Source organism: Pongo abelii, chromosome 6 (assembly GCF_028885655.2).
Source record: "Pongo abelii isolate AG06213 chromosome 6, NHGRI_mPonAbe1-v2.0_pri, whole genome shotgun sequence".
Lineage (NCBI taxonomy): Eukaryota > Metazoa > Chordata > Mammalia > Primates > Hominidae > Pongo > Pongo abelii.
Window position 1 is genome coordinate 26,379,882 of NC_071991.2, and position 21,465 is coordinate 26,401,346.

The 21,465-nt window shown below is 40.8% G+C and overlaps 1 protein-coding gene across 1 annotated transcript in view; it reads right to left on the reverse strand.

The window, feature by feature from the left end:
* Positions 1 to 20,220, reverse strand: part of ZNF273 (zinc finger protein 273) — a 33,265-nt gene extending 13,045 nt beyond the window's left edge. The window contains exons 1-3 of the mRNA XM_009242753.4: positions 20,022 to 20,220; positions 5,716 to 5,842; positions 5,130 to 5,225 (exon numbers count right to left, since the gene is read on the reverse strand). Of these exons, the coding sequence (XP_009241028.3) occupies positions 5,130 to 5,225; positions 5,716 to 5,842; positions 20,022 to 20,024 (226 nt within the window). The 5' untranslated portion in view covers positions 20,025 to 20,220. The remainder of the gene's footprint in view (positions 1 to 5,129; positions 5,226 to 5,715; positions 5,843 to 20,021) is intronic.
* Between the last annotated feature and the right edge of the window lie 1,245 nt (positions 20,221 to 21,465).

The following is a 21,465-nucleotide window of genomic DNA, read 5'->3' on the forward strand; positions in this document are numbered from 1 at the left end:
AAACCCATGTTGATGGTTGGTGAAAAACCAGATGCAGCCATTATTTAAAAATGTTATAAATGTTCCTCAGATAATTAAAAATGAAATAATCATCAAATACAACAATCCCATCTATGAATCTGTATCCCAAACATGCAACACAGGACCTGAAAGACATATTTGAACATTCATGTTTATTGTACCACTATTCACAAAACCCAAAAGGCTGAAGCAACCCAGATGTTCCTTGAAGACATCAAAAAATGTAACATATACGTACAATGGAATATTATGCAGCCTTAAAAAGAAAACCTTGTCACATTTTAAGATAAACTTTGAGAATATTATGTCTCCTGAAATAAGCCAGTGACAAAATGATGGATACTATATGATTCTACTTATATGAGATATCTTAAGTATCACACTGTATTTTTAGTAGAGACAGTCACACTGATCAAAACAGAAAGTGGAATGGTGTTTGTCAAGGGCTAAAGAGAGAGTAAAATGGACAGTTGTTACTTAATGGGTATTGAGTTTCAGTTTTACAAAATATAAAATTTCTAGAAGTTTTTAGCATAACAATGTGAATATACTTTACATGTCTGAAATGTACACCTTTTTTTTTTTTTCTGAGACAAGGTCTCACTCTGTCATCCAAGCTGGAGTACACAATTTTGGCTCAATGCAACATCAAACTCTAAGGCTCAAGTTATCCTCCCTTCTCAATCTCTCTAGCAGCTGGGACCACAGGTGCACACCACCATGCCTGGCTATTATTAAAAATTATTTGTAGAGAGGGCGTCTTCATATGTTGCCCAGGGTGGTCTCAAACATTTGGGCTCAAGTGATCTTTCTGTTTTGGCCTTTCCAAATCCTGGGATTACAGATGTGAGCCCCCACCATACCTGCCCCTGAAATGTACACTTAAATAGATTTAAGATGGCAAATTTTATGTTATGTGTTTTTTGTTTTGTTTTGTTTTTTCTTTTTTTTTTTTTTTGAGACAGAGTCTCGCTCTTTCACCCAGGCGGGACTGCAGTGGCGCGATCTCGGCTCACTGCAAGCTCCACCTCCTAGGTTCATGCCATTCTCCTGCCTCAGCCTCACGGTGGCGGGCCCGACTAATTTTTTGTATTTTTAGTAGAGAACGGTGTTTCACCATGTTAGCCAGGATGGTCTCGATCTCCTGACCTCATGATCCACCAGCCTCGGCCTCCCAAAGTGCTGGGTTATACGCGTTGAGCCACCACGCCTGGCCTGTTATGTGTTTTTACAAGAATTATTTTTTTAAAAGAAAAACTGAAAAAATACACAATTATAAATCTTTCCAAAAATTACCTTCAAATAACAAGTGTTTCTCTTACATAAAGAAAACATGTTCAGGCCGGGCGCGGTGGCTCACGCCTGTAATCCCAGCACTTTGGGAGGCTGAGGCGGGCAGATCACGAGGTCAGGAGATCCAGACCATCCTGGCTAACACAGTGAAACCCCGTCTCTACTAAAAATACAAAAAAAATTAGCCCAGCGTGGTGGTGGGCACCTGTAGTCCCAGCTACTCAGGGGACCGAGGCAGGAGAATGGCGTGAACCCAGGAGGCAGAGCTTGCAGTGAGCCGAGATCTCGCCACTGCACTCCAGCCTAGACGACAAAGCGAGACTCCGTCTCAAAAAAAAAAAAGAAAACATATATTCATTGTTAAAAACACATGGTGAAAAGAAGACTATTTCCATAACTACTCACCTAGATAAAACAACCACTGAAAACCATCTAAGAATATATACAAGATAAGCCATAACCAAAATTGAGGTCATATTTATAGACAATAACACACATATATAATCTGATTGTGATAGACATGAGTAATTTATCTCTTAATTAAACCTCACATTGTCTTAAAGTATACAAACAGAATTGCAAATTGTCTAAAATTGTATGTAAGTAAAAACAAAAAACACAATAAACTGATGTTAAGAAACCAACAGTAAAATAACACTAATCTGGAATGGCAAAACAATAAGAGAAAATGTTTACTCATAAACTCTGGTATGCAACATTGACGTACCATTAAAAAAGAATTTGTCAGCTGGGCATGGTGGCTCACACCTGTAATCCCAGCACTTTGGGAGGCCGAGGCAGGCGGATCACGAGGTCAGGAGTTCGAGACCAGCCTCACCAACATGGTGAAACCTCGTCTCTACTAAAAATACAAAAATTAGCTGGGCATGGTGGCAGGTACCTGAATTTTAGCTACTCGGGAGGCTGAGGCAGGAAAATCACTTAAACCCAGGAAGCGGAGGTTGCAGTGAGCTGAGATCATGCCATTGCACTCCAGCCTAGGACATAAGAGCTAAAAATTCTATCTCAAAGAAAAAAAAAAAGAAAAATAAACATAAAATAAAATAACAGAAAAATTTGAACTAGCAAATAGAAAGTAAAACTACGTAGGGAGAGTGACATCAATAAGATGCAAAAATAAAGTGCCCTATTCGTTTATCCCCTCACAACAAGAAAATTTGTCAGCCATCCCTGACAAAAATGCCTCTATGAGAGAATCAGGCATCATGGCTCACACCTGTAAGGACAGCTACATGGTACATTAAGGTTGAAGAATCGCTTCAGGCAGGAATTTTAAGACCAGCCTGGGTTATGCAGCAACACCCCGTCTTCAAAATAAGTGCCTTTAAAGAATCTTTGAGATCCAGGGAGGGAGTTATGAAACTCTGCTAAAGCCCAAGATTGAGGAGTGTTCTTTCCAGGAGGCAGGCCCTCATTCCGGAGGCAAACTACAGGACCCCTGTTCTTTGCTGCAGACCATGAAATGGCCCACCCAACTTGATCTCACTGAGAATTCTGAACTTACTCTGTAACCATCCCAAACTCCTCCCAGCCACAGTCTGGGAGAGGTCCTGCCCTTCTAGAGGCTTGGAGAAAGACACGCATTTATAGCCATGCGGACAGGCCTGCAGACCTTGGGCTTTACTATGGTCCCTGAAGCAGTTCAATGACTCAGTTCCAGCTCCCTGAGCTACAGTTCATGGCCAGTTCTGCCTACATAGAAATTCACACAGTGACCTGGGAAAATCCTCTCTGGTACTCAGTGAAATCCATACTCATCCATATCCTAATAAAAGGCCCACCATATATAGACCCAAATGCAAAAACCTGCCCTGGTGTCTGCCCTACAAAGCAAAGTCCTGAAAGATTCAGTCGGTCCAAAAATGTAATGGGAATTGCAACTACCCAAGCTCCTTGTAACAAGCCAACTAAAGGTGCTAAAGGTGGACCCTAGTGCAGACCCAGATCCTTGTGAGCAAGCTACAATCCTTCTCCACTACAAACCCAGAGGGCAAACCATCACTCTGGGGGCCCAACATAAAAAGATCTTTACCCGCTGAAACTTGAAGAGGTGTTTGTTTCTTCAAATTCACAGACACCAACGCAAAACTATATTGTGCCATTGTCAATTGCTTCTATTTTAACATAGCACTGGAAGTATGTATTAGAAGAATTAGTTTAAAAAAAAAAAAAAGAAAGAAAAATAGCCATTGAAATTGAGGACAAATAAGTAAAAAGTTGCTATTGTAGATCATATGATCTTATCTTTTAAAAACCACAACTAGTACATGAAAACCTGTTTAATAAATAAACTGAGTATATCAGCAAAATATAAAATTAACATACAAGCGTATATTATGGTTTCATACACTTAAACTATCTGGTAAAATAGAGGAAGAAAACAATCTTATTTACATTAGCATTAAATCATAAATTTCTGAGAAGAAATTTAACCAAGCAGGTAAAACATCTTTTTTGACCGTTTTGCTCTGTTGCCCAGGATGAAGTGCAGTGGGGTGATCTCAGCTCACTGCAACCTCCACCTCCCAGGTTCAGGTGATTGTCCTGCCTCAGCCTCCCAAGTAGCTGGCGCACATCACCATGTCCAGCTTATTTTTTGTATTTTTAGTAAATACGGGATTTCGCCATGTTGGGAAGACCGGTCTCGAACTCCTGACCTCAAGTGATCCACCTGCCTCAGCCTCCCAACATGCTGAGATTACAGACGTGAGCAGCCATACCCAGCCTAAAAAATCTTTACAATGAAAGATGTATCAATGAAAAAAATTAAGGAAGACGCAAATAAACTTAAAAATATTTTACGTATATGGATTCAAAGAATAAATATTGTTAAAGTGCCATTTATTCAAAGTGACCTACAGATTCAATAAACGCCCTATCAAAATTGCAATGGTATTTTATTCACAGTAATGGAAAATATAATCCTAAAATTTACATGAAACTACAATAAATTTTGAATAGCCAAAGCAATCTTGAGGAAAAAGAACAAAGTAGAAAGACATCATACTTTATAATTTCAAACTATATTTCAAGACTATAGTAACAAAAACAGGATTGAATGTACAGAAAAATGAACAAAACCCAATGTAATAGAAACTACTCTCACATATTTCAGACTTGATACAAAAAGAGAACTTGAAAAATAGTTTAACACAGAGTTTCTCAAAATTATGCAGATATCTGTGTGTCCCCCAAAACAATGGAAAAGCAGTACAATTGTGCAGTTTCCTATATGCCAGGAATAGGACTTTAACTTTCACCATAAACTTGAAGGAAAATCACTGAAGGGAAAGTAGAGAGAATTTAAAAGCATAAGACAGAATATGCTCCTATGTGAGAGCAAAGGAAAAAAAAACCCAGCTCCCCAGAAACTACTTTTTTTGAACACAGCTTCCCAAATCACATTTTTTTTTTTTTTTTTTTTTTTGAGACGGAGTCTCACTCTGTCTCCAGGCTGGAGTGCAGTGGCACGATCTTCGCTCACTGCAACCTCCGCCTCCCTGGTTCAAGTGATTTTCCTGCCTCAGCCTTCCGAGTAGCTGGGACTACAGGCGTGTGCCACCACGCCCAGCTAATTTTTGTATTTTCAGTAGAGACAGGGTTTCACCATGTTGGTCAGGATGCTCTGGATCTCTTGACCTTGTGATCCGCCCGCCTCAGCCTCCCAAAGTGCTGGGATTACAGACGTGAGCCACCGTGCCTGGCCCAAATCACATTTTAAGAACTGGCTTTCTCCTTGACCTTTAGACCTGTCATCTGTGTCATCTGTTATATTCACTATCACTCTCACCTACCTGGGGGTTTGGCTACCATCGCATGTCTCTTCATATTGCAGGGCTCTTTTCCTTGCTCCAGACAAGTGATCAGGTCTGGCTTAGAGACAGCAATACCTGTTTTATTAAAAATGAGTAACATGAATCTTGCTCATATTCTCCAATTATCAACCAGTAATGTGCTCAGTAAAGAGGATGTAATTAAGTATTCTAGTAAATTAATCCCAAAATATCTAATTAGTAACATAAATTTCTAAATATTTAGAAAATATTTTAAATTTGTATGTTCTTAATTTCACTACTCAGTACTACTGAATGAAAAATTGGTGGTGGCAATTAGATTTTAAGGTGTGGGCAATTTTTATGCCACTAAATTTTTGGAATTACCATTAATCTAGAGTGAAGGATACAGAGTAGCTCAGGAATGTGGAAAGTTCAGGTCAAGATGAAACATCTTGAAGAAATTCATTTCTAAATGAACAAATCCCCAGGATTTTGTTGAAAACAGGGATCTAAAACTTATTTATGCGAGGCAGAAATTCCCAAAAAAACATTCTACAGAAAGGAGAAGTGAAACCTTTAAATTATGTATTAAAATTATCCTCACCCAGGAAGACCAGGTTTCTGTAGTTCTCTAACATCACTTTCCTATATAAATTCCGTTGTGCAGTGTCCAGGCATTGCCACTCCTCCAGAGAGAATTCTATGGCCACATCCATAAATGTCAGTGGTCCCTGAAACACACACACACACAAAAACATATTTACCAACTTGCCCTGGACAGAATTTTTAATTTGACTCAAGGTGGAATGTGAAAGTAAAGAGAACTGGTTTTTACTTATAGGAGTGACTAAAATTATCCAATAAAATAATTTTCAAAACAGAAATATTCTCAAATGTGTTCTCTGAGAAAAGAGTAGCATAAGATCCACAATAGCAGTTTATATATGATACTTTTCTAGATAATAAAGTATAAAATCAGTAACACAAACACAAACATACATTTGTGAGTGCTATATTTACATCATACAGAATGAGCTGTGTATATTTTTCAGATAGAAAAGAAATGCTGTGTTATAAGCTAGCTTTAAAATTTTAATGTGTACAGTAATAAACTGGAGATCTTGTTATGCAGATTTTCTTTCCAGAAGATCTGGAATAAAGTCTGAGTTTCCAAATTTTTAACAAGCTCACCAGTAATGCCAATGTTTTTGGCCCAAGAAGAATATTTTGTCAAACATCCAGTAAGTGGAAGAGCCTGTGTTTTTCCCAGTTTTTCTGGCCTGTAAACAAAGATGAGAGCCTTTATTTTCCAAAGACAAATATATACAAAGGAAACCTAAGAAAGAAGGGCAGCTTCCAGATTAAATGTGATGGTTTATGCACATCAGCTGCATAAAGATACTTAATAAAGAAGAGAAAAATAATTAACTCTGTAGTAAGAAAAATAAATCTGTCAGAGAGCTCTTTTATTTTATTATACTTTAAGTTCTGGGTTACATGTTCTGTTACATAGGTATACCAAGTGAATCATTAACATCAACTGAACTAGGACAGATTTGTATGATGTGCTGAGGCACACAGAAAAACACAGCATCACTGCTTCAATATTGCCCCTCGCAAAAGTATAGTCTAAATTTAACCATACAGAAACATCAGTTTTATGCCCTCTTCAAGATACAGATAACTCTTATGTTGTTATTTTGTGTGTATGGTTTTGTTTTTTTTTTGAGACAGTTTTGCTCCCCTGCCCAGGCTAGAGTGCAATGGTGTGATCTCGGCTCAATGCAACCTTCACCTCCCCAATTCAAGCGATTCTCCTGCTTCAGTCTCCCAAGTAGGTGGGATTACAGGTGCCTGCTGCCATGCCCAGCTAATTTTTTTTTTTTTTTTTTTTTTTGCATTTTTAGTAGAGATGGGGTTTCACCATGTTGGCCAGCCTGGTCTCGAACTCCTGTCCACCTCAACCTCCCTAAGTGTATGGGATTACAGGCATGAGCCAAGCACCTAGCTTATGTTGTTATTTTTAACAGTAATTTTAAGTAGTCTTTAACATCGTAGAGAGCAGTTTTCTCCTAATAATTTTTTTTTGTTGCCCAGGCTGGAGTGCAGTGATGCAATCTCTGATCACTACAACCTCTGCCTCTCAGGCTCAAGCGATTCTCCTGCCTCAGTCTCCCTAGCAGCTGGGACTACAAGCATATGCCACCACACCCAGCTAATTTTTGTATTTTTAGTATAGACAAGGTTTCACCATGTTGGCCAGGCTGGTCTTGAACTCCTGGCCTCAGGTGATTTGCCCACCTCAACCTCCCAAAGTGCTGGGATTACAGGCATGAACTATCATGCCTGGCCATCTCCGAGTAATTATTTTTTAGACCTTTTGGGTAATAACTGTTATCCTGTTTAAATAAGCATTTTGTTAATTCTGTTCTGCATAGAGCTAATGAAGAACACAAATGAAACCCCAACATTACATGTTCTCCATATTTACAAAGGACCCCAGCTTGTTGGAAACAGGCCCCCCAAAATCTGGCCATAAACTGGCCCCAAAACTGGCCATAAACAAAATCTCTGCAGCACTGTGACATGTTCATGATGGCCATGACGCCCACTCTGGAAGGCTGTGGGTTTACCGGAATGAAAACCTGGCCCACCCAGGGCGGAAAACCGCTTAAAGGCGTTCTTAAACCACAAACAATAGCATGGGCAATCTGTGCCTTCAGGACGTGCTCCTGCTGCAGATAAGTAGCCCAACCCATCCCTTTATTTCAACCCATCCCTTTATTTCCCATAAGGAATACTTTTAATCTATAATCTACAGAAACAATGCTTATCACTGGCTTGCTGTCAATAAATACGTGGGTAAATCTCTGTTCCAGGCTCTAAGCTCTGAAGGCTGTGAGACCCCTGATTTCCCACTTCACACCTCTATATTTCTGTGTGTGTGTCTTTAATTCCTCTAGCGCCGCTGGGTTAGGTTCTCCCAGACTGAGCTGGTCTCGGCACCAGCTTTTCCCCAATAGGAATTTTGAGTATCCACAGCCACAAAGGAAACATTTTTAATGTTGCACATCACAAATTCATGGTGAGAATTCTGCATGGAATATAAGCAGCCACGATGCAGAGAAAGTAGAGTAGGCTCTGGTATATAGGAAAGAAGTATTTTTCAGAGACGCTTGACTATCGTAAGAATTTTTTAAAGTAGTTAAAATAAACTTATTAGGGAAGAAAAATGCAAGTAGAGAAGCAAAGGTTTACAAGTACTAAACACATGGCATTCCAGGAGGCAGAGTGGACACAGCTCTTGATCTGAGACATGTTTAGCTTAAAAAAAAAAAAAAAGGCCATTTTTTCCCCTTTTCTCCTCCTTCTCTGGGATTCCTTCTCAGATGAAGAGTCTCTGGACAAATTACACCTGCATCTTGAGAATATGCCTTTGAAGTGTCAGCACCACCTGTTTATCTGCTAGCACCACATCCACAAGCAGATGACAAGAAAAAGTCCAAAACAGATAAAGTCCACCCATTTCTGTTCTTTATAACAGCAAAGATTCAGTCAGGAACAATGAGCTGCTCCACAGAGATAAAAATAAAGTTTCTCTTTATCTGTCCTCAGGTGCCCTCCCTTGCCACAGACACCAGCAATTTCTGCTACGGTAATGGCAATATGGGCTGCACTGTCCTATTCCTACCAAACTCAAACAGAACTGGCCCTGTGACCACCCTTTAGTACAAAGGCAGAAATTAACTCCCATGAATGTATTTTGAACCCCTCATAGCTGATTCTGTTCTCACTCTAGAATCACATGAGGCATTTGCTAGGTTGGTGTGCAAGTAACTGTGGTTGTTGCCAATTTTTTTTTAATGGCAAGGTAAAAGAAATAAAAATAATAAGTAATAATAATAGTGGTTTTTTTTTAAATAGCAGAAACAGGCCAGGTGCAGTGGCTCATGCCTATAATCCCAGCACTTTGGGAGGCAAAGGTGGATGGATCACCTGAGGTCAGGAGTTCAAGACCAGCCTGACCAACATGGCCAAACCCCATCTCTACTAAAAAAAAAAAAAAAAATTACCAGGACATAGTGGTGCATGCCTGTAATCCCAGATACTGGGGAGGCTGAGGCAGGAGAATTGCTTGAACCCAGGAGGCAGAGGTTGAAGTAGCCGAGATCGAGCCATTGCACTCCAGCCTGGGCGACAGAGCAAAAATCGGTCTCAAAAACAAAAAAAGGCAAAAACGACAATTACTTTTGTAACAATCTAATAATTAAAACAACATGGATGCTTCCACCAAGAACATTAAACAGAACTTGTGGAAAGGGCACAAGTAAAAAGATTTCTGCAAATTGGCCACGTAATCCTCATTAGAAGCCTGAGCTGATAACCACTTAGCTAAGCATTGCCCCTCAGACTTTAATGAGCTTATAAATCACTTGGTAATTTTGACCCAACTCTTTGTAATGTGATTCTGCAGGTTTGGAAAGGGTCCATGAATGGGTGTTTTAAACAAGTCCTTGTCAATGCTGATGTTGCTCTCCTTAGGCTCATTATTAGCACTAGTTAGAGGAAGCAGGCACAGCAAAGTGTACCTTATACTCAGCACTCTTGTCACAACACAAGTGAAGATAATCCATCTCCACCCTAAAGTATCTTCTTCTCTGTCTCTTTAAAGTTTACAGATTAAACAGAAGGCAGCAATGTCTGAATAAGTCTGCATTTGAAAAACAGCACGTACACATGTACTAGTGCAATGTTTATTAAGCAGACACTGTGTTCACCACGTTCTCACTCTCAAGAGTATGTTACACAGCGCTTCGCTGGGAATAACACATTATGTGATTGAATTCTCCTAACACCCTGGGAGCTAGTACTAAACGTTCAATAATTCCTAGGATTTAGATGAAGGGCCCAGCATTTTCATTTCTTCTGTTTCTCTGTCATTGATTTTTTTAAAAATGCATAGAATAAAAACAAAATATAGACAGATGAGACAGACACAGAAAGGAAAATTTCAATGTAGTTTAAAGGAATTTTTATTGTGTTTATATTTACTTTTTTGTGACTTGTGAAACAACCACTGGATCTGCAGGAATAGAAAATAAGTTGCTGGCCAGGTGCGGTGGCTCAGGCCTGTAATCCCAGCCCTTTGGGAGGTCAAGGCAGGTGGATGGATCACCTGAGGTCAGGAGTTCGAGACCAGCCTGGCCAACATGGCAAAACCTCATCTCTACTAAAAATACAAATATTAGCTGGGCATGGTGGTGTACACCTGTAGTCCCAGCTACTCGGGAGGCTAAAACAAGAGAATCGCTTGAACCCAAGAGGCAGAGGTTGCAGTGAGCCAAGATCGCACCACTGCACTCCAGCTTGGGTGACAGAGCGAGACTCAATCTCAAAAAACAAAACAAAACAAAAAAAAACTAACTAAAATGAATCCTGAGTCAAAAAGAAAAACAAAGGGTTTATTTAGCTGTTCATATGATTTACATATATTTCAAAAAAGCAGAAAAATATCCACATATAATCTAAATGCTTTAAGAAAACAGAGAAGAGCAAAATATTCTCCCTTATTATCAGGGAACAGAATCATAAAGCCTCTTATTTCTAATTTGTATTTTCTCCTACAACAGCCAGGCCTCAGGACATGCTCTTGAACTCTTGGACATCTGAACTCAGTAGATAACTGGATTCAGGCACCTAAGGAGTAGCCTTGGGCACACTGTGTGCACTTTAAAGAATGTTTATCGGGGGGAAACAAAAGAAAAGAGGTGTTATTCATGAGTGCACATGAATAAAGCAAGTTCTTAGAAACCTATGAAAAGACTTCGATTCTAGCACAGTAATAGTGGGAGACAACAACACCCCACAGACACTATTAGACAGATTATCGAGGCAGTAAATTAACAAAGATATTAGGACGTAAACTCAATACTTGACCAAATAATCCTAATAGAAATCTACAGAACTCTCCACCTAAAAACAACACAAATGGCCAGGCACGGTGGCTCACGCCTGTAATCCCCATACTTTGGGAGGCCGAGGTGGGCAAATCACCTCAGATCTGTTCAAGACCAGCCTGGCCAACATGGTGAAACCACATGGACTCTCCTAAAATTACAAAAATTAGCTGAGTATGGTGGCGGGCACCTGTGATCCCAGCTACTAGGTAGGCTGAGGCACAAAACTCGCTTGAACGCAGAAGGCAGAGTTTACAGTGAGCCATACAATTACATGGAACTTAAACAACCTGCACTTGAATGATATTTGGGTAAATAATGGAATTGAGACAGGAATCAAGAAGTTTTTTGAAACAAATGAGAGCAAAAATACAGCATACCAGTATGCCTGGAACACAGCTGAGGCAGTGTTAAGAGGGAAATTTATGCCATTAAATGCTCACATCAAAAAGTTAGAAAGATCTCGATTTAACAACCTAGTATCACAAATAAAAGAATAAGAGAAGAGCAAATCCCTAAACTAGCAGAAGACAAGAAAAAACTAAAATCAGATGTGAACTGAAGGAGATTTAGACACAAAAAAACTATACAAAATATTAAGAAATTCAGAAGTTAAATCTTTGAAAAAATTAATAAAATAAACCAATAGCGAGATTAATGAAGAAGACTCAAATAAATACAATTAGAAATGACAAAATGAACATTACCACTGAACATACAAAAATACAAATAACTTGGCCAGGCACGGTGGCTCACACCTGTATTCCCAGCACTTTGGGAGGCTGAGGCGGGTGGATCACCTCAGGTCGGGAGTTCGAGACCAGCCTGATCAACATGGAGAAACCCTGTCCCTACTAAAAATACAAAATTAGCCGGCATGGTGGTGCATGCCTGTAATCCCAGCTATTTGGGAGTCTGGCGCAGGAGAATCACTTGAACCCAGGAGGCAGAGGCTGCAGTGAGCTGAGATCATGCCATTGCAACCAGAGTGAAACTCCATCTCAAAAAAAAAAAAAAAAAAAAAGCTAGTTCACTATAATCAAGTAGGCTTTATCTTTAAAATGCAAAGTTGGTTCACCATACACAAATCAATAAATGCTATTTATCACATAAACAAAACTAAAGACAAAACCCACAAGATTATCTCAATAGATGCAGAGAAAGCTTTTGATAAAATTTAACATCTTCATGTAAAAAACCTTCAACAAACTAGGCATTAAAGGTACATACTTTAGCCCAGCACGGTGGCTCACTCACGCCTGTAATCCCAGCACTTTGGGAAGCCGAGGTGGGTGGATCACCTGGGGTCAGGAGTTTGAGACCAACCTGGCCAACACGGCGAAACCCCATCTCTACTAAAAAGACAAAAATTAGTCAGGCATGGTGGTGCGCGCTTGTAATCCCAGCTACTTAGGAGGCTGAGGCTGGAGAATTGTTTGAACCTAGGAGGCGTAGGTTGCAGTGAGTTGAGATTGCGCCATTGCACTCCAGCCTGGGCAACAAGAGCAAAACTTCATCTCAAAAAAAAAAAAAAAAAAAAATTTACAGATTTAATGCTATTTTATCAAATTACCAAAAAGATTCTTAACAGGAAAAAAAACTATTTTAAAATTCATATGAAACAAAAACAAACAAACAAAACTCGAATAGCCAAGGCAATCTTAAGCAAAAAGAACAAAGCTGGAGTCATTATATTACCCGACTTCAAACTATACTACCAGGCTACAGTTACCAAAGCAGCATGGTACTGGTACAAAACATACAAAAAAACAGGCTCATAGACCAATGCAACAGGATAGAGAGCCCAGAAATAATGCCACACACCTACAACCATCTGATCTTCTACAAAGCTGACAAGAGGAATGTGGGAAGAATTCCCTGTTTAATGGTGCTGGAATAACTAGCTAGCACTATGTATTAAGATTGAAACCGGACCCCTTCCTTACACTACATACAAAAGTCAACTCAAGATAAATTAAAGACTTAAATTTGAAACTTAAAATTATACAAAAGCCCTGGAAGATAACCTAGGAAAGACCATTCTAGACATAGGAACTGGCAAATATTTCATGATGAAGATACCAAAACCAATTGCAACAAAAGCAGAAATGGACAAATAAGACCTAATTAAACTAAAGAGCTTCTTCACACCAAAGGAAACTATCAACAGAGTAAAAAGACAACCTACAGAACAACAGAAAATATCTGCAAACTATGCTTCTGCCAAATGTCTAATATCCAAAATTGACAAAGAACTTAAGCAAGTTCACAAAAAAAAAACTAGGAAAAAAGCATGAACGGATGTTCTTCAAGAGAAGACATCATGTGGCTAACAAGCATATTAAAAAATGCTCATTATTAATCATTAGAGAAACGTAAAGATGTGGTATCTTTACAATTACCACAGAGAAACTGTGGTATCTCACCACAGTGAGATACAATCTCAGACCAGTCAGAATGGCTATTAATAAAAAGTCAAAAAAAAAAAAAAAAAAAGATGCTTGCAAGTCTGCAAAAAAAAAAAAAAAAAAAAAAAATACTTATACACTGTTAGTGGGAGTATAAATTAGTTCAACCACTGTGAAAGCAGTGTGATGATTTCTCAAAGAACTAAAATCAAAATTACCATTTGATTCGGCAACCTGAATACCCAAAAAATACTCTATACACCCCCCAAAATATAAATTATTCTATTATAGACACATGCACATGCATGTTTATTGCAGCACTATTCACAATAGTACTTGTGAGCAAAGACATGGAAACGACCTAAATGTCTATCAATAGTAGACCGGATAAAGAAAACATTATGGCTGGGCACGGTGGCTCACATCTATAATCCCAGCACTTTGGGAGGCCAAGGTGGGCAGATCACTTGAGGTCAGGAGTTTGAGACCAGCCTGGACAACATGTTGAAACCCCGTCTCTACTTAAAAATACAAAAAAAATTAGCCAGGCATGGTGGTGCATGCCTGTAATCCCAGCTGCTTGGGAGGCTGAGGCAGGAGAGTCGCTCAAGCCTGGGTGGTGGAGGCTGCAGTGAGCCAATATCGTGCCACTGCACTCCAGTCTGGGCGACAGAGGGAGACTGTCTCAGAAAAAAAAAAAAAAGAAGAAAACATATTGTTGGGTGTAGTGACTCAGGCCTGTAATCCCAGCACATCGGGAGGCCAAGGCAGTTGGATTGCCTGAGCTCAGCAGTTTGAAACTAGCCTGGGACAACATGGCAAAACCCCGTACGTACAAAAAAATACAAAAAGAAAAACTAGCTAGGTGTGGTGGCATATGCCTGTAGTCCCAGCTACTTTGGGGGCTGAGGTAGGAGGATTGCTTAAGCCCAGGATGTTGAGGCTGCAGTCAGCCAAGATCACGTCACTGTACTCCAGCCTGGCAATAGAATATCCTGTCTCCAAAATAAAACATAATATTTAATAAAAACAAAATATGATATATAAACATCATGAAATACTGTGTGGCCCTAAAAAAATAATGTTATGTCCTCTGCAGCAACATGGTTGGAGCTGGAGACCACCATCTTTAGCGAACTAATGCAGAAATGGAAAACCAAATACATGTTCTCATTTATAAGTAAGTGCTAAATAATAACACATGGCACCCTGGGAAGCAGAGTCCAGCAGATCAGTTGAGGTCAGGAGTTTGAGACCAGCCTGGTTAACATGGTGAAACCCTGTCACTATTTTTAAAAATAAATAAATTAGCCAAGCATGGTGGCAGGTGCCTGTAATTTCAGCTACTCAGGAGGCTGAGGCAGGAGAATCACTTGAACCTGGCAGGCAGAGGTTGCAGTGAGATCATGCCACTGCACTGTAGCCTGAGTAACAGAGCAAGACTCCATCTCAAAACAAACAAACAAAAACACATGGACACAAAGCGGGGAACAACAAACACAGAGGCCAAGTTGAGGGTGGAGGGCGAGAGGACAAAGAGGATCAGAAAAAGCACCTATTTGGTGCTATGCTTACTACCTCAGTGACAAAATAATCTGCACACCAAAGCCTCACGACACAATTTTACGTATATAACAAATCAGCACGTGTACCACGAACCAAATATAAAAGTTAAAAGGAAAAAAATCCATGAGTGGAGAATAGTGCAATGTAAGTGGATGGATTTGTTTGTGCTATCAGATAGTGGCCCAGGGGGGCTGTACTCTGATTTGTGTCCATGCAGGCAGACAAGATTATGAACAGGTGGTGCAGAACCGTTGGTTAGTAGAAGAAACAGGTTGCTACTGCAGATTCGGTGTCTGGGGGTGGGGATATGCCCAGAGGCATGTAGACACTTTTGTGGATTTTTGGCAAAAAATACCAGGATCAAAAATGTTGTGGTGAAATTCCTGAGGGTGGTGCCTAGTCCTGGGAGGGGTGTGGACACATCAATGTCTAGTGGGTATGTTTGAGAGTGGGTGGGAATCCTGTGGTGGCAGCTGTGGAAAAAAGGGGTCCATTATCACAGCTCATTTCCTCTAAGTTTTCAGTTCTCGCTCACCCTGGGAGGAGACCTGGAATCACAGGACAACGGGCAGTGTGACAGTCTGTGCACAGGAGAGCAGAGCCTCCCATTCCCAGACACCCAGAGTTCCATTTCAGGCCAGGCTTCTGTGATATCTTTCCTCTGGTACCGAATCTCTAGAGTTTGTGGAATACCAAGCAATTCTCTAACACCAACTAATTGTCTAACATTTGAATTCTGACACCACCCAGTGTCAGCACAAACCCTGATTCAGGGCTCAGTCCCACAACACTATCCTCACTGCAGATGCCAGTCACAAATTCCATAGGCCCATCTATACATTGGGGTTACTGTTTAAAAATTTGGGACTCCCATAACCTCCCTCAAGTTCAATAATTTGATAGAGTTACTCACAGAACTCAGCAAACACTGTGGTTATGTTGACCAGTTTATTATAAAAGACACAACGCAGGAAAACTCAAATGGAAGAAATGTATAGGACCAAGAAAAGAGGTGGGGAAAGATGAAGCACATAGATAATCCTGGTAAATAGCTGTGATTAATAAAATTATCCAACCTTTGTGTTCTCCAGGAACAGTTGATGGAAAGAAACACCCTCCCATTGTGACTTAGATGGTGCTCTCTTTTCTTACCTATCACATAACCAAACACAGACTCCACATTTCCTTTTCTCATTAAAAACAAACAACAAACAAACAAAAAACAGCTAAATTGGTCTCAGTGGCTAAGAGAAAATATTTCTTAATCAAACTTTACTTAAGTTTATCTTCTTCCCACAGGCTCAGAACTTTCAGCTACCCTCAGTCTGAGCCAACATACACCATTTTATGTCCCAGCTAAGAACACGCTGACTTCAGGGTAAAACATTCTCTGATATAAAATCTAATTTTCCCACCTTCTATTTGCCATCCCCTCCCACCTTCTTTCTAATCTTGTCTGCCTAAACTTTGCAATCCTTCAAGATCTTATAGTTGGTACTTTGCCTGTTGCAATACTCTTTTGGAATTCAAAATTTTTTTTTTACATAACTTTGTTTTATTTTATAAGTCTAGAAACTGCCTTAAAATAGTAACAACTTCATCTCCAGTAAGACCTTCCTAATCCCCTTCCATCTTAACCTTAACTGCATTTGCCTGTGGGTCCCCAGCTTTCCTGGGCTCTGTAGTTTCTCTCAGTATAAAGGCTTCTTCCATGGCTGGTGTGAGCAGGCTGGGACATCTGCAGGGGAGGCTCTCCAGAAAGAACCTAACTGGGCCTTTAATAACCTCCTTTTGCAGGCTCCATATTAGCCTTAGCTTGGAGTCACTGGGCTGAAGCTTTCATTTCCATGTCAGAGGTATTAACTTGGTTTTTGAAAGTAAGTGTTTAAAAAATCCAGCAAAATTACTCAAACACAGTGATCATATAAGGGGAAGACATTTTAAGGTGTTTACATTTTATACCTCAACAAGAAAAGCAAAAGTATCCATTCCTTTTAGATGATAAACGTATTTTATAATTTTTATTAAAAATCATGTAGTAAACAATCAGTCATATGGGAACACTTCTGGGAGGTACCAAGTTTTACCATATAATTCAGCATTAAACTCAGAAATCAAGATAACAGGACATATACTAGAGATATTCACTGTCACAAATGTACTCTGCATAAAGAGGAACTGATGTTTTCACAAATCTAAGTAACTCACCAATTATCTACTACATATTCTTGTGGAAAAGCATTTATTTTCTACAGCCAAAATTAAAAAGAGATTCTCCCTATTTTTTTCCTTGGTTAGCATTCTAAAAGCCGAGACTTGGAATTCTGTTTGATCTCATCCATAAAAGACACACCCGAGAAAATTCTTAAACTCATTCTGGGAAAGAAAAAGATAAATAAGAATTTTTAACAAATGGACTATATAATTAGATATTATTTCTCTCCCTGAAACCCACCTTTTTGTAAATTTTTTACCTTTCAAGTTTTACTGTAAACTTTCAAGTTTACTGTAAATTAATAAAATGCAATTTACAGTAAAAAACTGAAGTCAAAAAAAGTGAACAAATCTTTTCAAGATGATAAACCCCCAGAGAGTGGCAGTGCTGATTAGAAAACTGATGTGTTTGACTCGCGCCAAGTCAGGCCACGATCCCTTGATTCTCCCACCCCATCCTGCTCACTTAAGTGCTCAATAACCACCCTCTTCGGAGACACTATACCTCAGTTACTGCTCCAGATGCATTTTAGTTTGCAAGTTCTTACACCATCTCACTGGAGTAAGTTTTTTTTAGTTTTTTTGGTACACTATTTTTTCTTTCACAAATGTTAGAGAATTCAGGGGGAAGAAATTATTTGTTTTCCCCTTAATACCAGCATCTGATTGGCTGACCAGCAATCTGTCTCCAAGAAATGAAAGCTGAATTGGGTGAAGACAATCTTAATGTCTCAACGGGTTAGCTTTTCAAAAAAAAAAAAAAAGTGTGGCCAGCGTGGGGTGCCTCACACCTGTAATCTCAGCACTTTGGGACACCAAGGTGGGCGGATCACTTGAGGCCAGGAGTTCAAGGCCAGTACGGCCAACATGGTGAAACCTCGTCTCTACAAAAAACACAAAAATTAGCCACATGTGTCGGCATGCACTTGTAATCCCAGCTACTTGGTAGGCTGAGACTAGAGAATCGCTTGAACCTGGGAGGCGGAGGTTGCAGTGAGCCGCGATCGCCCCACTGCACTCCAGCCTGGACGACAGAGTGAGACTGTCTCAAAAAAAAACAAACAAACAAAAAAAAAAGTGCACCAGGAGATGCCTCTCAGCCCCACGACATCCACCTGCTCTTTTGAGAAGCTACACTCCATACCTGAGACTGTCCTATGGGAGAAAATGACCCAGGAGCTGATATTCACTAAACATTGTAGCAGACATAGCGATTGTGGGTATCTTGGTTTATCCCCAGACAGTACTAAAACTCAAAACCAGGAAAACACTGAGGAGTGGCTGAGGAAACATCACTCCATAAAGTTTCCAAGGGGAAACCTTGACCCAAAAACATTTTGGTAAGATCTCTGTGCCTAGGGAAGATTTTTTAAAAAAGAGGCACAGAGATTTTTTACAATACAGTGTCAGGGGATGATTCTTTGCTTTCTTCTCCTGGGAAATATTTTCAAACAGAAAAAAATTTTTCTAAAGTGCTATCCAATGCTTTGTCAAAAAATGATTAATTAAAATACAGTATCTAAAATCTACACTAAAATAATGTGAACTAGGATGAGGAAGTTGGCATTTCACAATGTCAGAAAAAACTGGAAATTTGGTATTTTACTGCAAACCAGAGTTACGCTGGAGGATTTGGGGGTGGGGAGTAGTCTTGAGACTCTGCTTGGGCCACATGTGAAAATTTCAGGGGAAAATCTATCCCCCGTAGAGTGTGTACATAATTAAGTAGCAGGCAATTAGACTGAGGTAGCTCCAGTCCCAGGGTCCCCATTTTTAAAAAAATCTAACTCAAATTGGCCGGGCGCGGTGGCTCACGCCTGTAATCCTAGCACTTTGGGAGGCGGAGGCGGGTGGATTGCCTGAGCTCAGGAGTTCGAGACCAGGCTGGGCAACACGGTGAAACCCAGACTCTACTAAAATACAAAAAAGTTAGCTGGGCGTGGCGGCGTGCGCCTGTAATCCCAGTTACTTGGAAGGCTGACGCAGGAGAATTGCATGAACCCAGGAGTCGTTGGTTGCAGTGAGCCGAGATCGCTGCCATTGCACTCCAGCCTGAGCGACAGTGTGAGACTCCGTCTCAGAAAGAAAGAAAAAAAAATCTAACTCAAACTTTTTGTAAATTACAACATTGAGGGAAACAAAATTCAGGCTTAACCAACCATAAACTGCCAATTAACCTCTGATGACATAACCAGGAAATGTCCACCCTGAATTTACAAATTAAGAAACTACGTAACGGTACCTAACCAATTATTGGTTTTCTTCATCACACACCTTATAAAAGTCTTTCCTTCACGCCCCTCCCATAGACCACAAACTGCAAACCACAGCTGGGTGCTCTATAATTTGTGAATGACTGTCTGATTAAATCCTTTAATATTTTCGCAGTGACTTCCATACATTTTTAATAGAAAAAAGGAGGGTCTGGGAATCCCATGGACCAAAGCTCTTCCTATTCATGAACCCTGAACCCCGAGTCATCGGGGAGAGATGCGGCGCTGCGGGAGCAGAGCTGCCCAGGGAGGGCTCCAAGCCAGGGAACAGTCACTGCGCAGGGAGGAGACAGGACGCCCGGGATCCCGGCTGCCAGCCCAGCAGCCATCTTATGACTGAAGGGGAGTGAGGGCTGAGCTGCGCCAAGGACAACTCCTGGCCGCGGATTTTGGAGTCTACTGCAGGGAGGCCGGAGTCTCGCCACATCCACTTCCCACCAGTTCCAACCAGCCCCTCCCCCTCTCTCGGGATCTGGGACCCGGCACTCTCACCATTTCTAGGCTTCCAGGGAGTCCTGGCGTCTTAGCTGTGGGTCTCCCAATACCTGCAGGTAACGGGGCCACAGAAGATGGACCTCTAGGAGCAGAGGACACAGAGCAGTGAAGACGAGACCTGGAGCTCCGGCTGCAGCGAGAGACAAAGGCCCCGCCAAATCCCGGAAGCCGTCCTGTCCGCTCCAGCTGCGTGCCTGATTGGACGGGTCCCAGACCAGCGTCTCTGATTGGAGGATGTTTAAGGACCCGCCCCCTCAGGCCCTGAATGACAGAAGATGTGCTCAGTTGCTGGGCTGAAAGAAGATAGAATGAAACCTAAACTGCAGGCTTTTCAGTCAGGGCTTCCTCCCTGAATTGAGCCAGGCCCACCCACAGGGTATTTGCATTTAACCTTAAATGGGATTACAAGTGCTTTTAAGAGAAAGAGACACATCATAGGAGACACATCATGGCAGAGAAAAGAAAAGAGGGTCTCACTTACGGAAGAAATAATCACCTATCATCTGGAATAGCATAAGACAAGCAAAAGAGATCATGACATGACTACATCAATGAGAAGAAAAAGGCAACCTGGCTGAAAGGACTCATTGACATCATGAAGCTACATTTAATAAGCTGCAGTGAATGGTCAGCCTCTGGGATACCAATAGTCTACCAAGAAGGCTGAACTCATTCTAATAAAATCAGCATGTCTGCACCATTCTGGTGGCATAGGGTTACAGTATCCATTACAGAAACCCCATAAAGACCAGTGGCTACCCTTCTAGAACTGAAGTTATTATGAAAAAGCATACCAGCACTGGGCAAGGTAGCTCATGCCTGTAATCCCAGCACTTTGAGAGGCTGAGGCAGGTAGATCACCTGAGGTCAGGAGTTCGAGACCAGCCTGGCCAATATGGTGAAACCTCATCTCTACTAAAAATACAAAAATTAGCCGGGTGTGGTGGCATGCGCTTGTAGTCCCAGCAACTTGGGAGGCTAAGGTACGAGAATCGCTTGAACTCAGGAGGCGGAGGCTGCAATGAGCCGAGATGGAGCCACTGCACTCCAGCCTGGGAGATAGAGCAAGATTCTGTCTTCAAAAAAAAAAAAAAGCATACTAGCTTGGTGCCTTGGCTCATGCCTATAATCCTCAGTGGCATGGAAAAGTAGAACATGGACACACACAGAGTTAGGTTCAGAGCAGAAGTTTATAGGCAAAAGAGAGAAAAGAGCTCTCTGTGGCAGAGAGGATTCTTGGAGAAGTGGGTTGCTGGTTTCATGGTGGAATGCAAGATGTTTTATAGATGATCTTGAGAAGGTAATGTCTGATGTACATAGGGTATGAAAGATTGATTGAATTAGGTGTGCCATTTGTATACGGTGCAAAAAACTGGTTAGGACTAGTTGTGCCATTTGCATAGGTACGAAAATCTGGCCGCCCCCACCCTAATTTTTTATT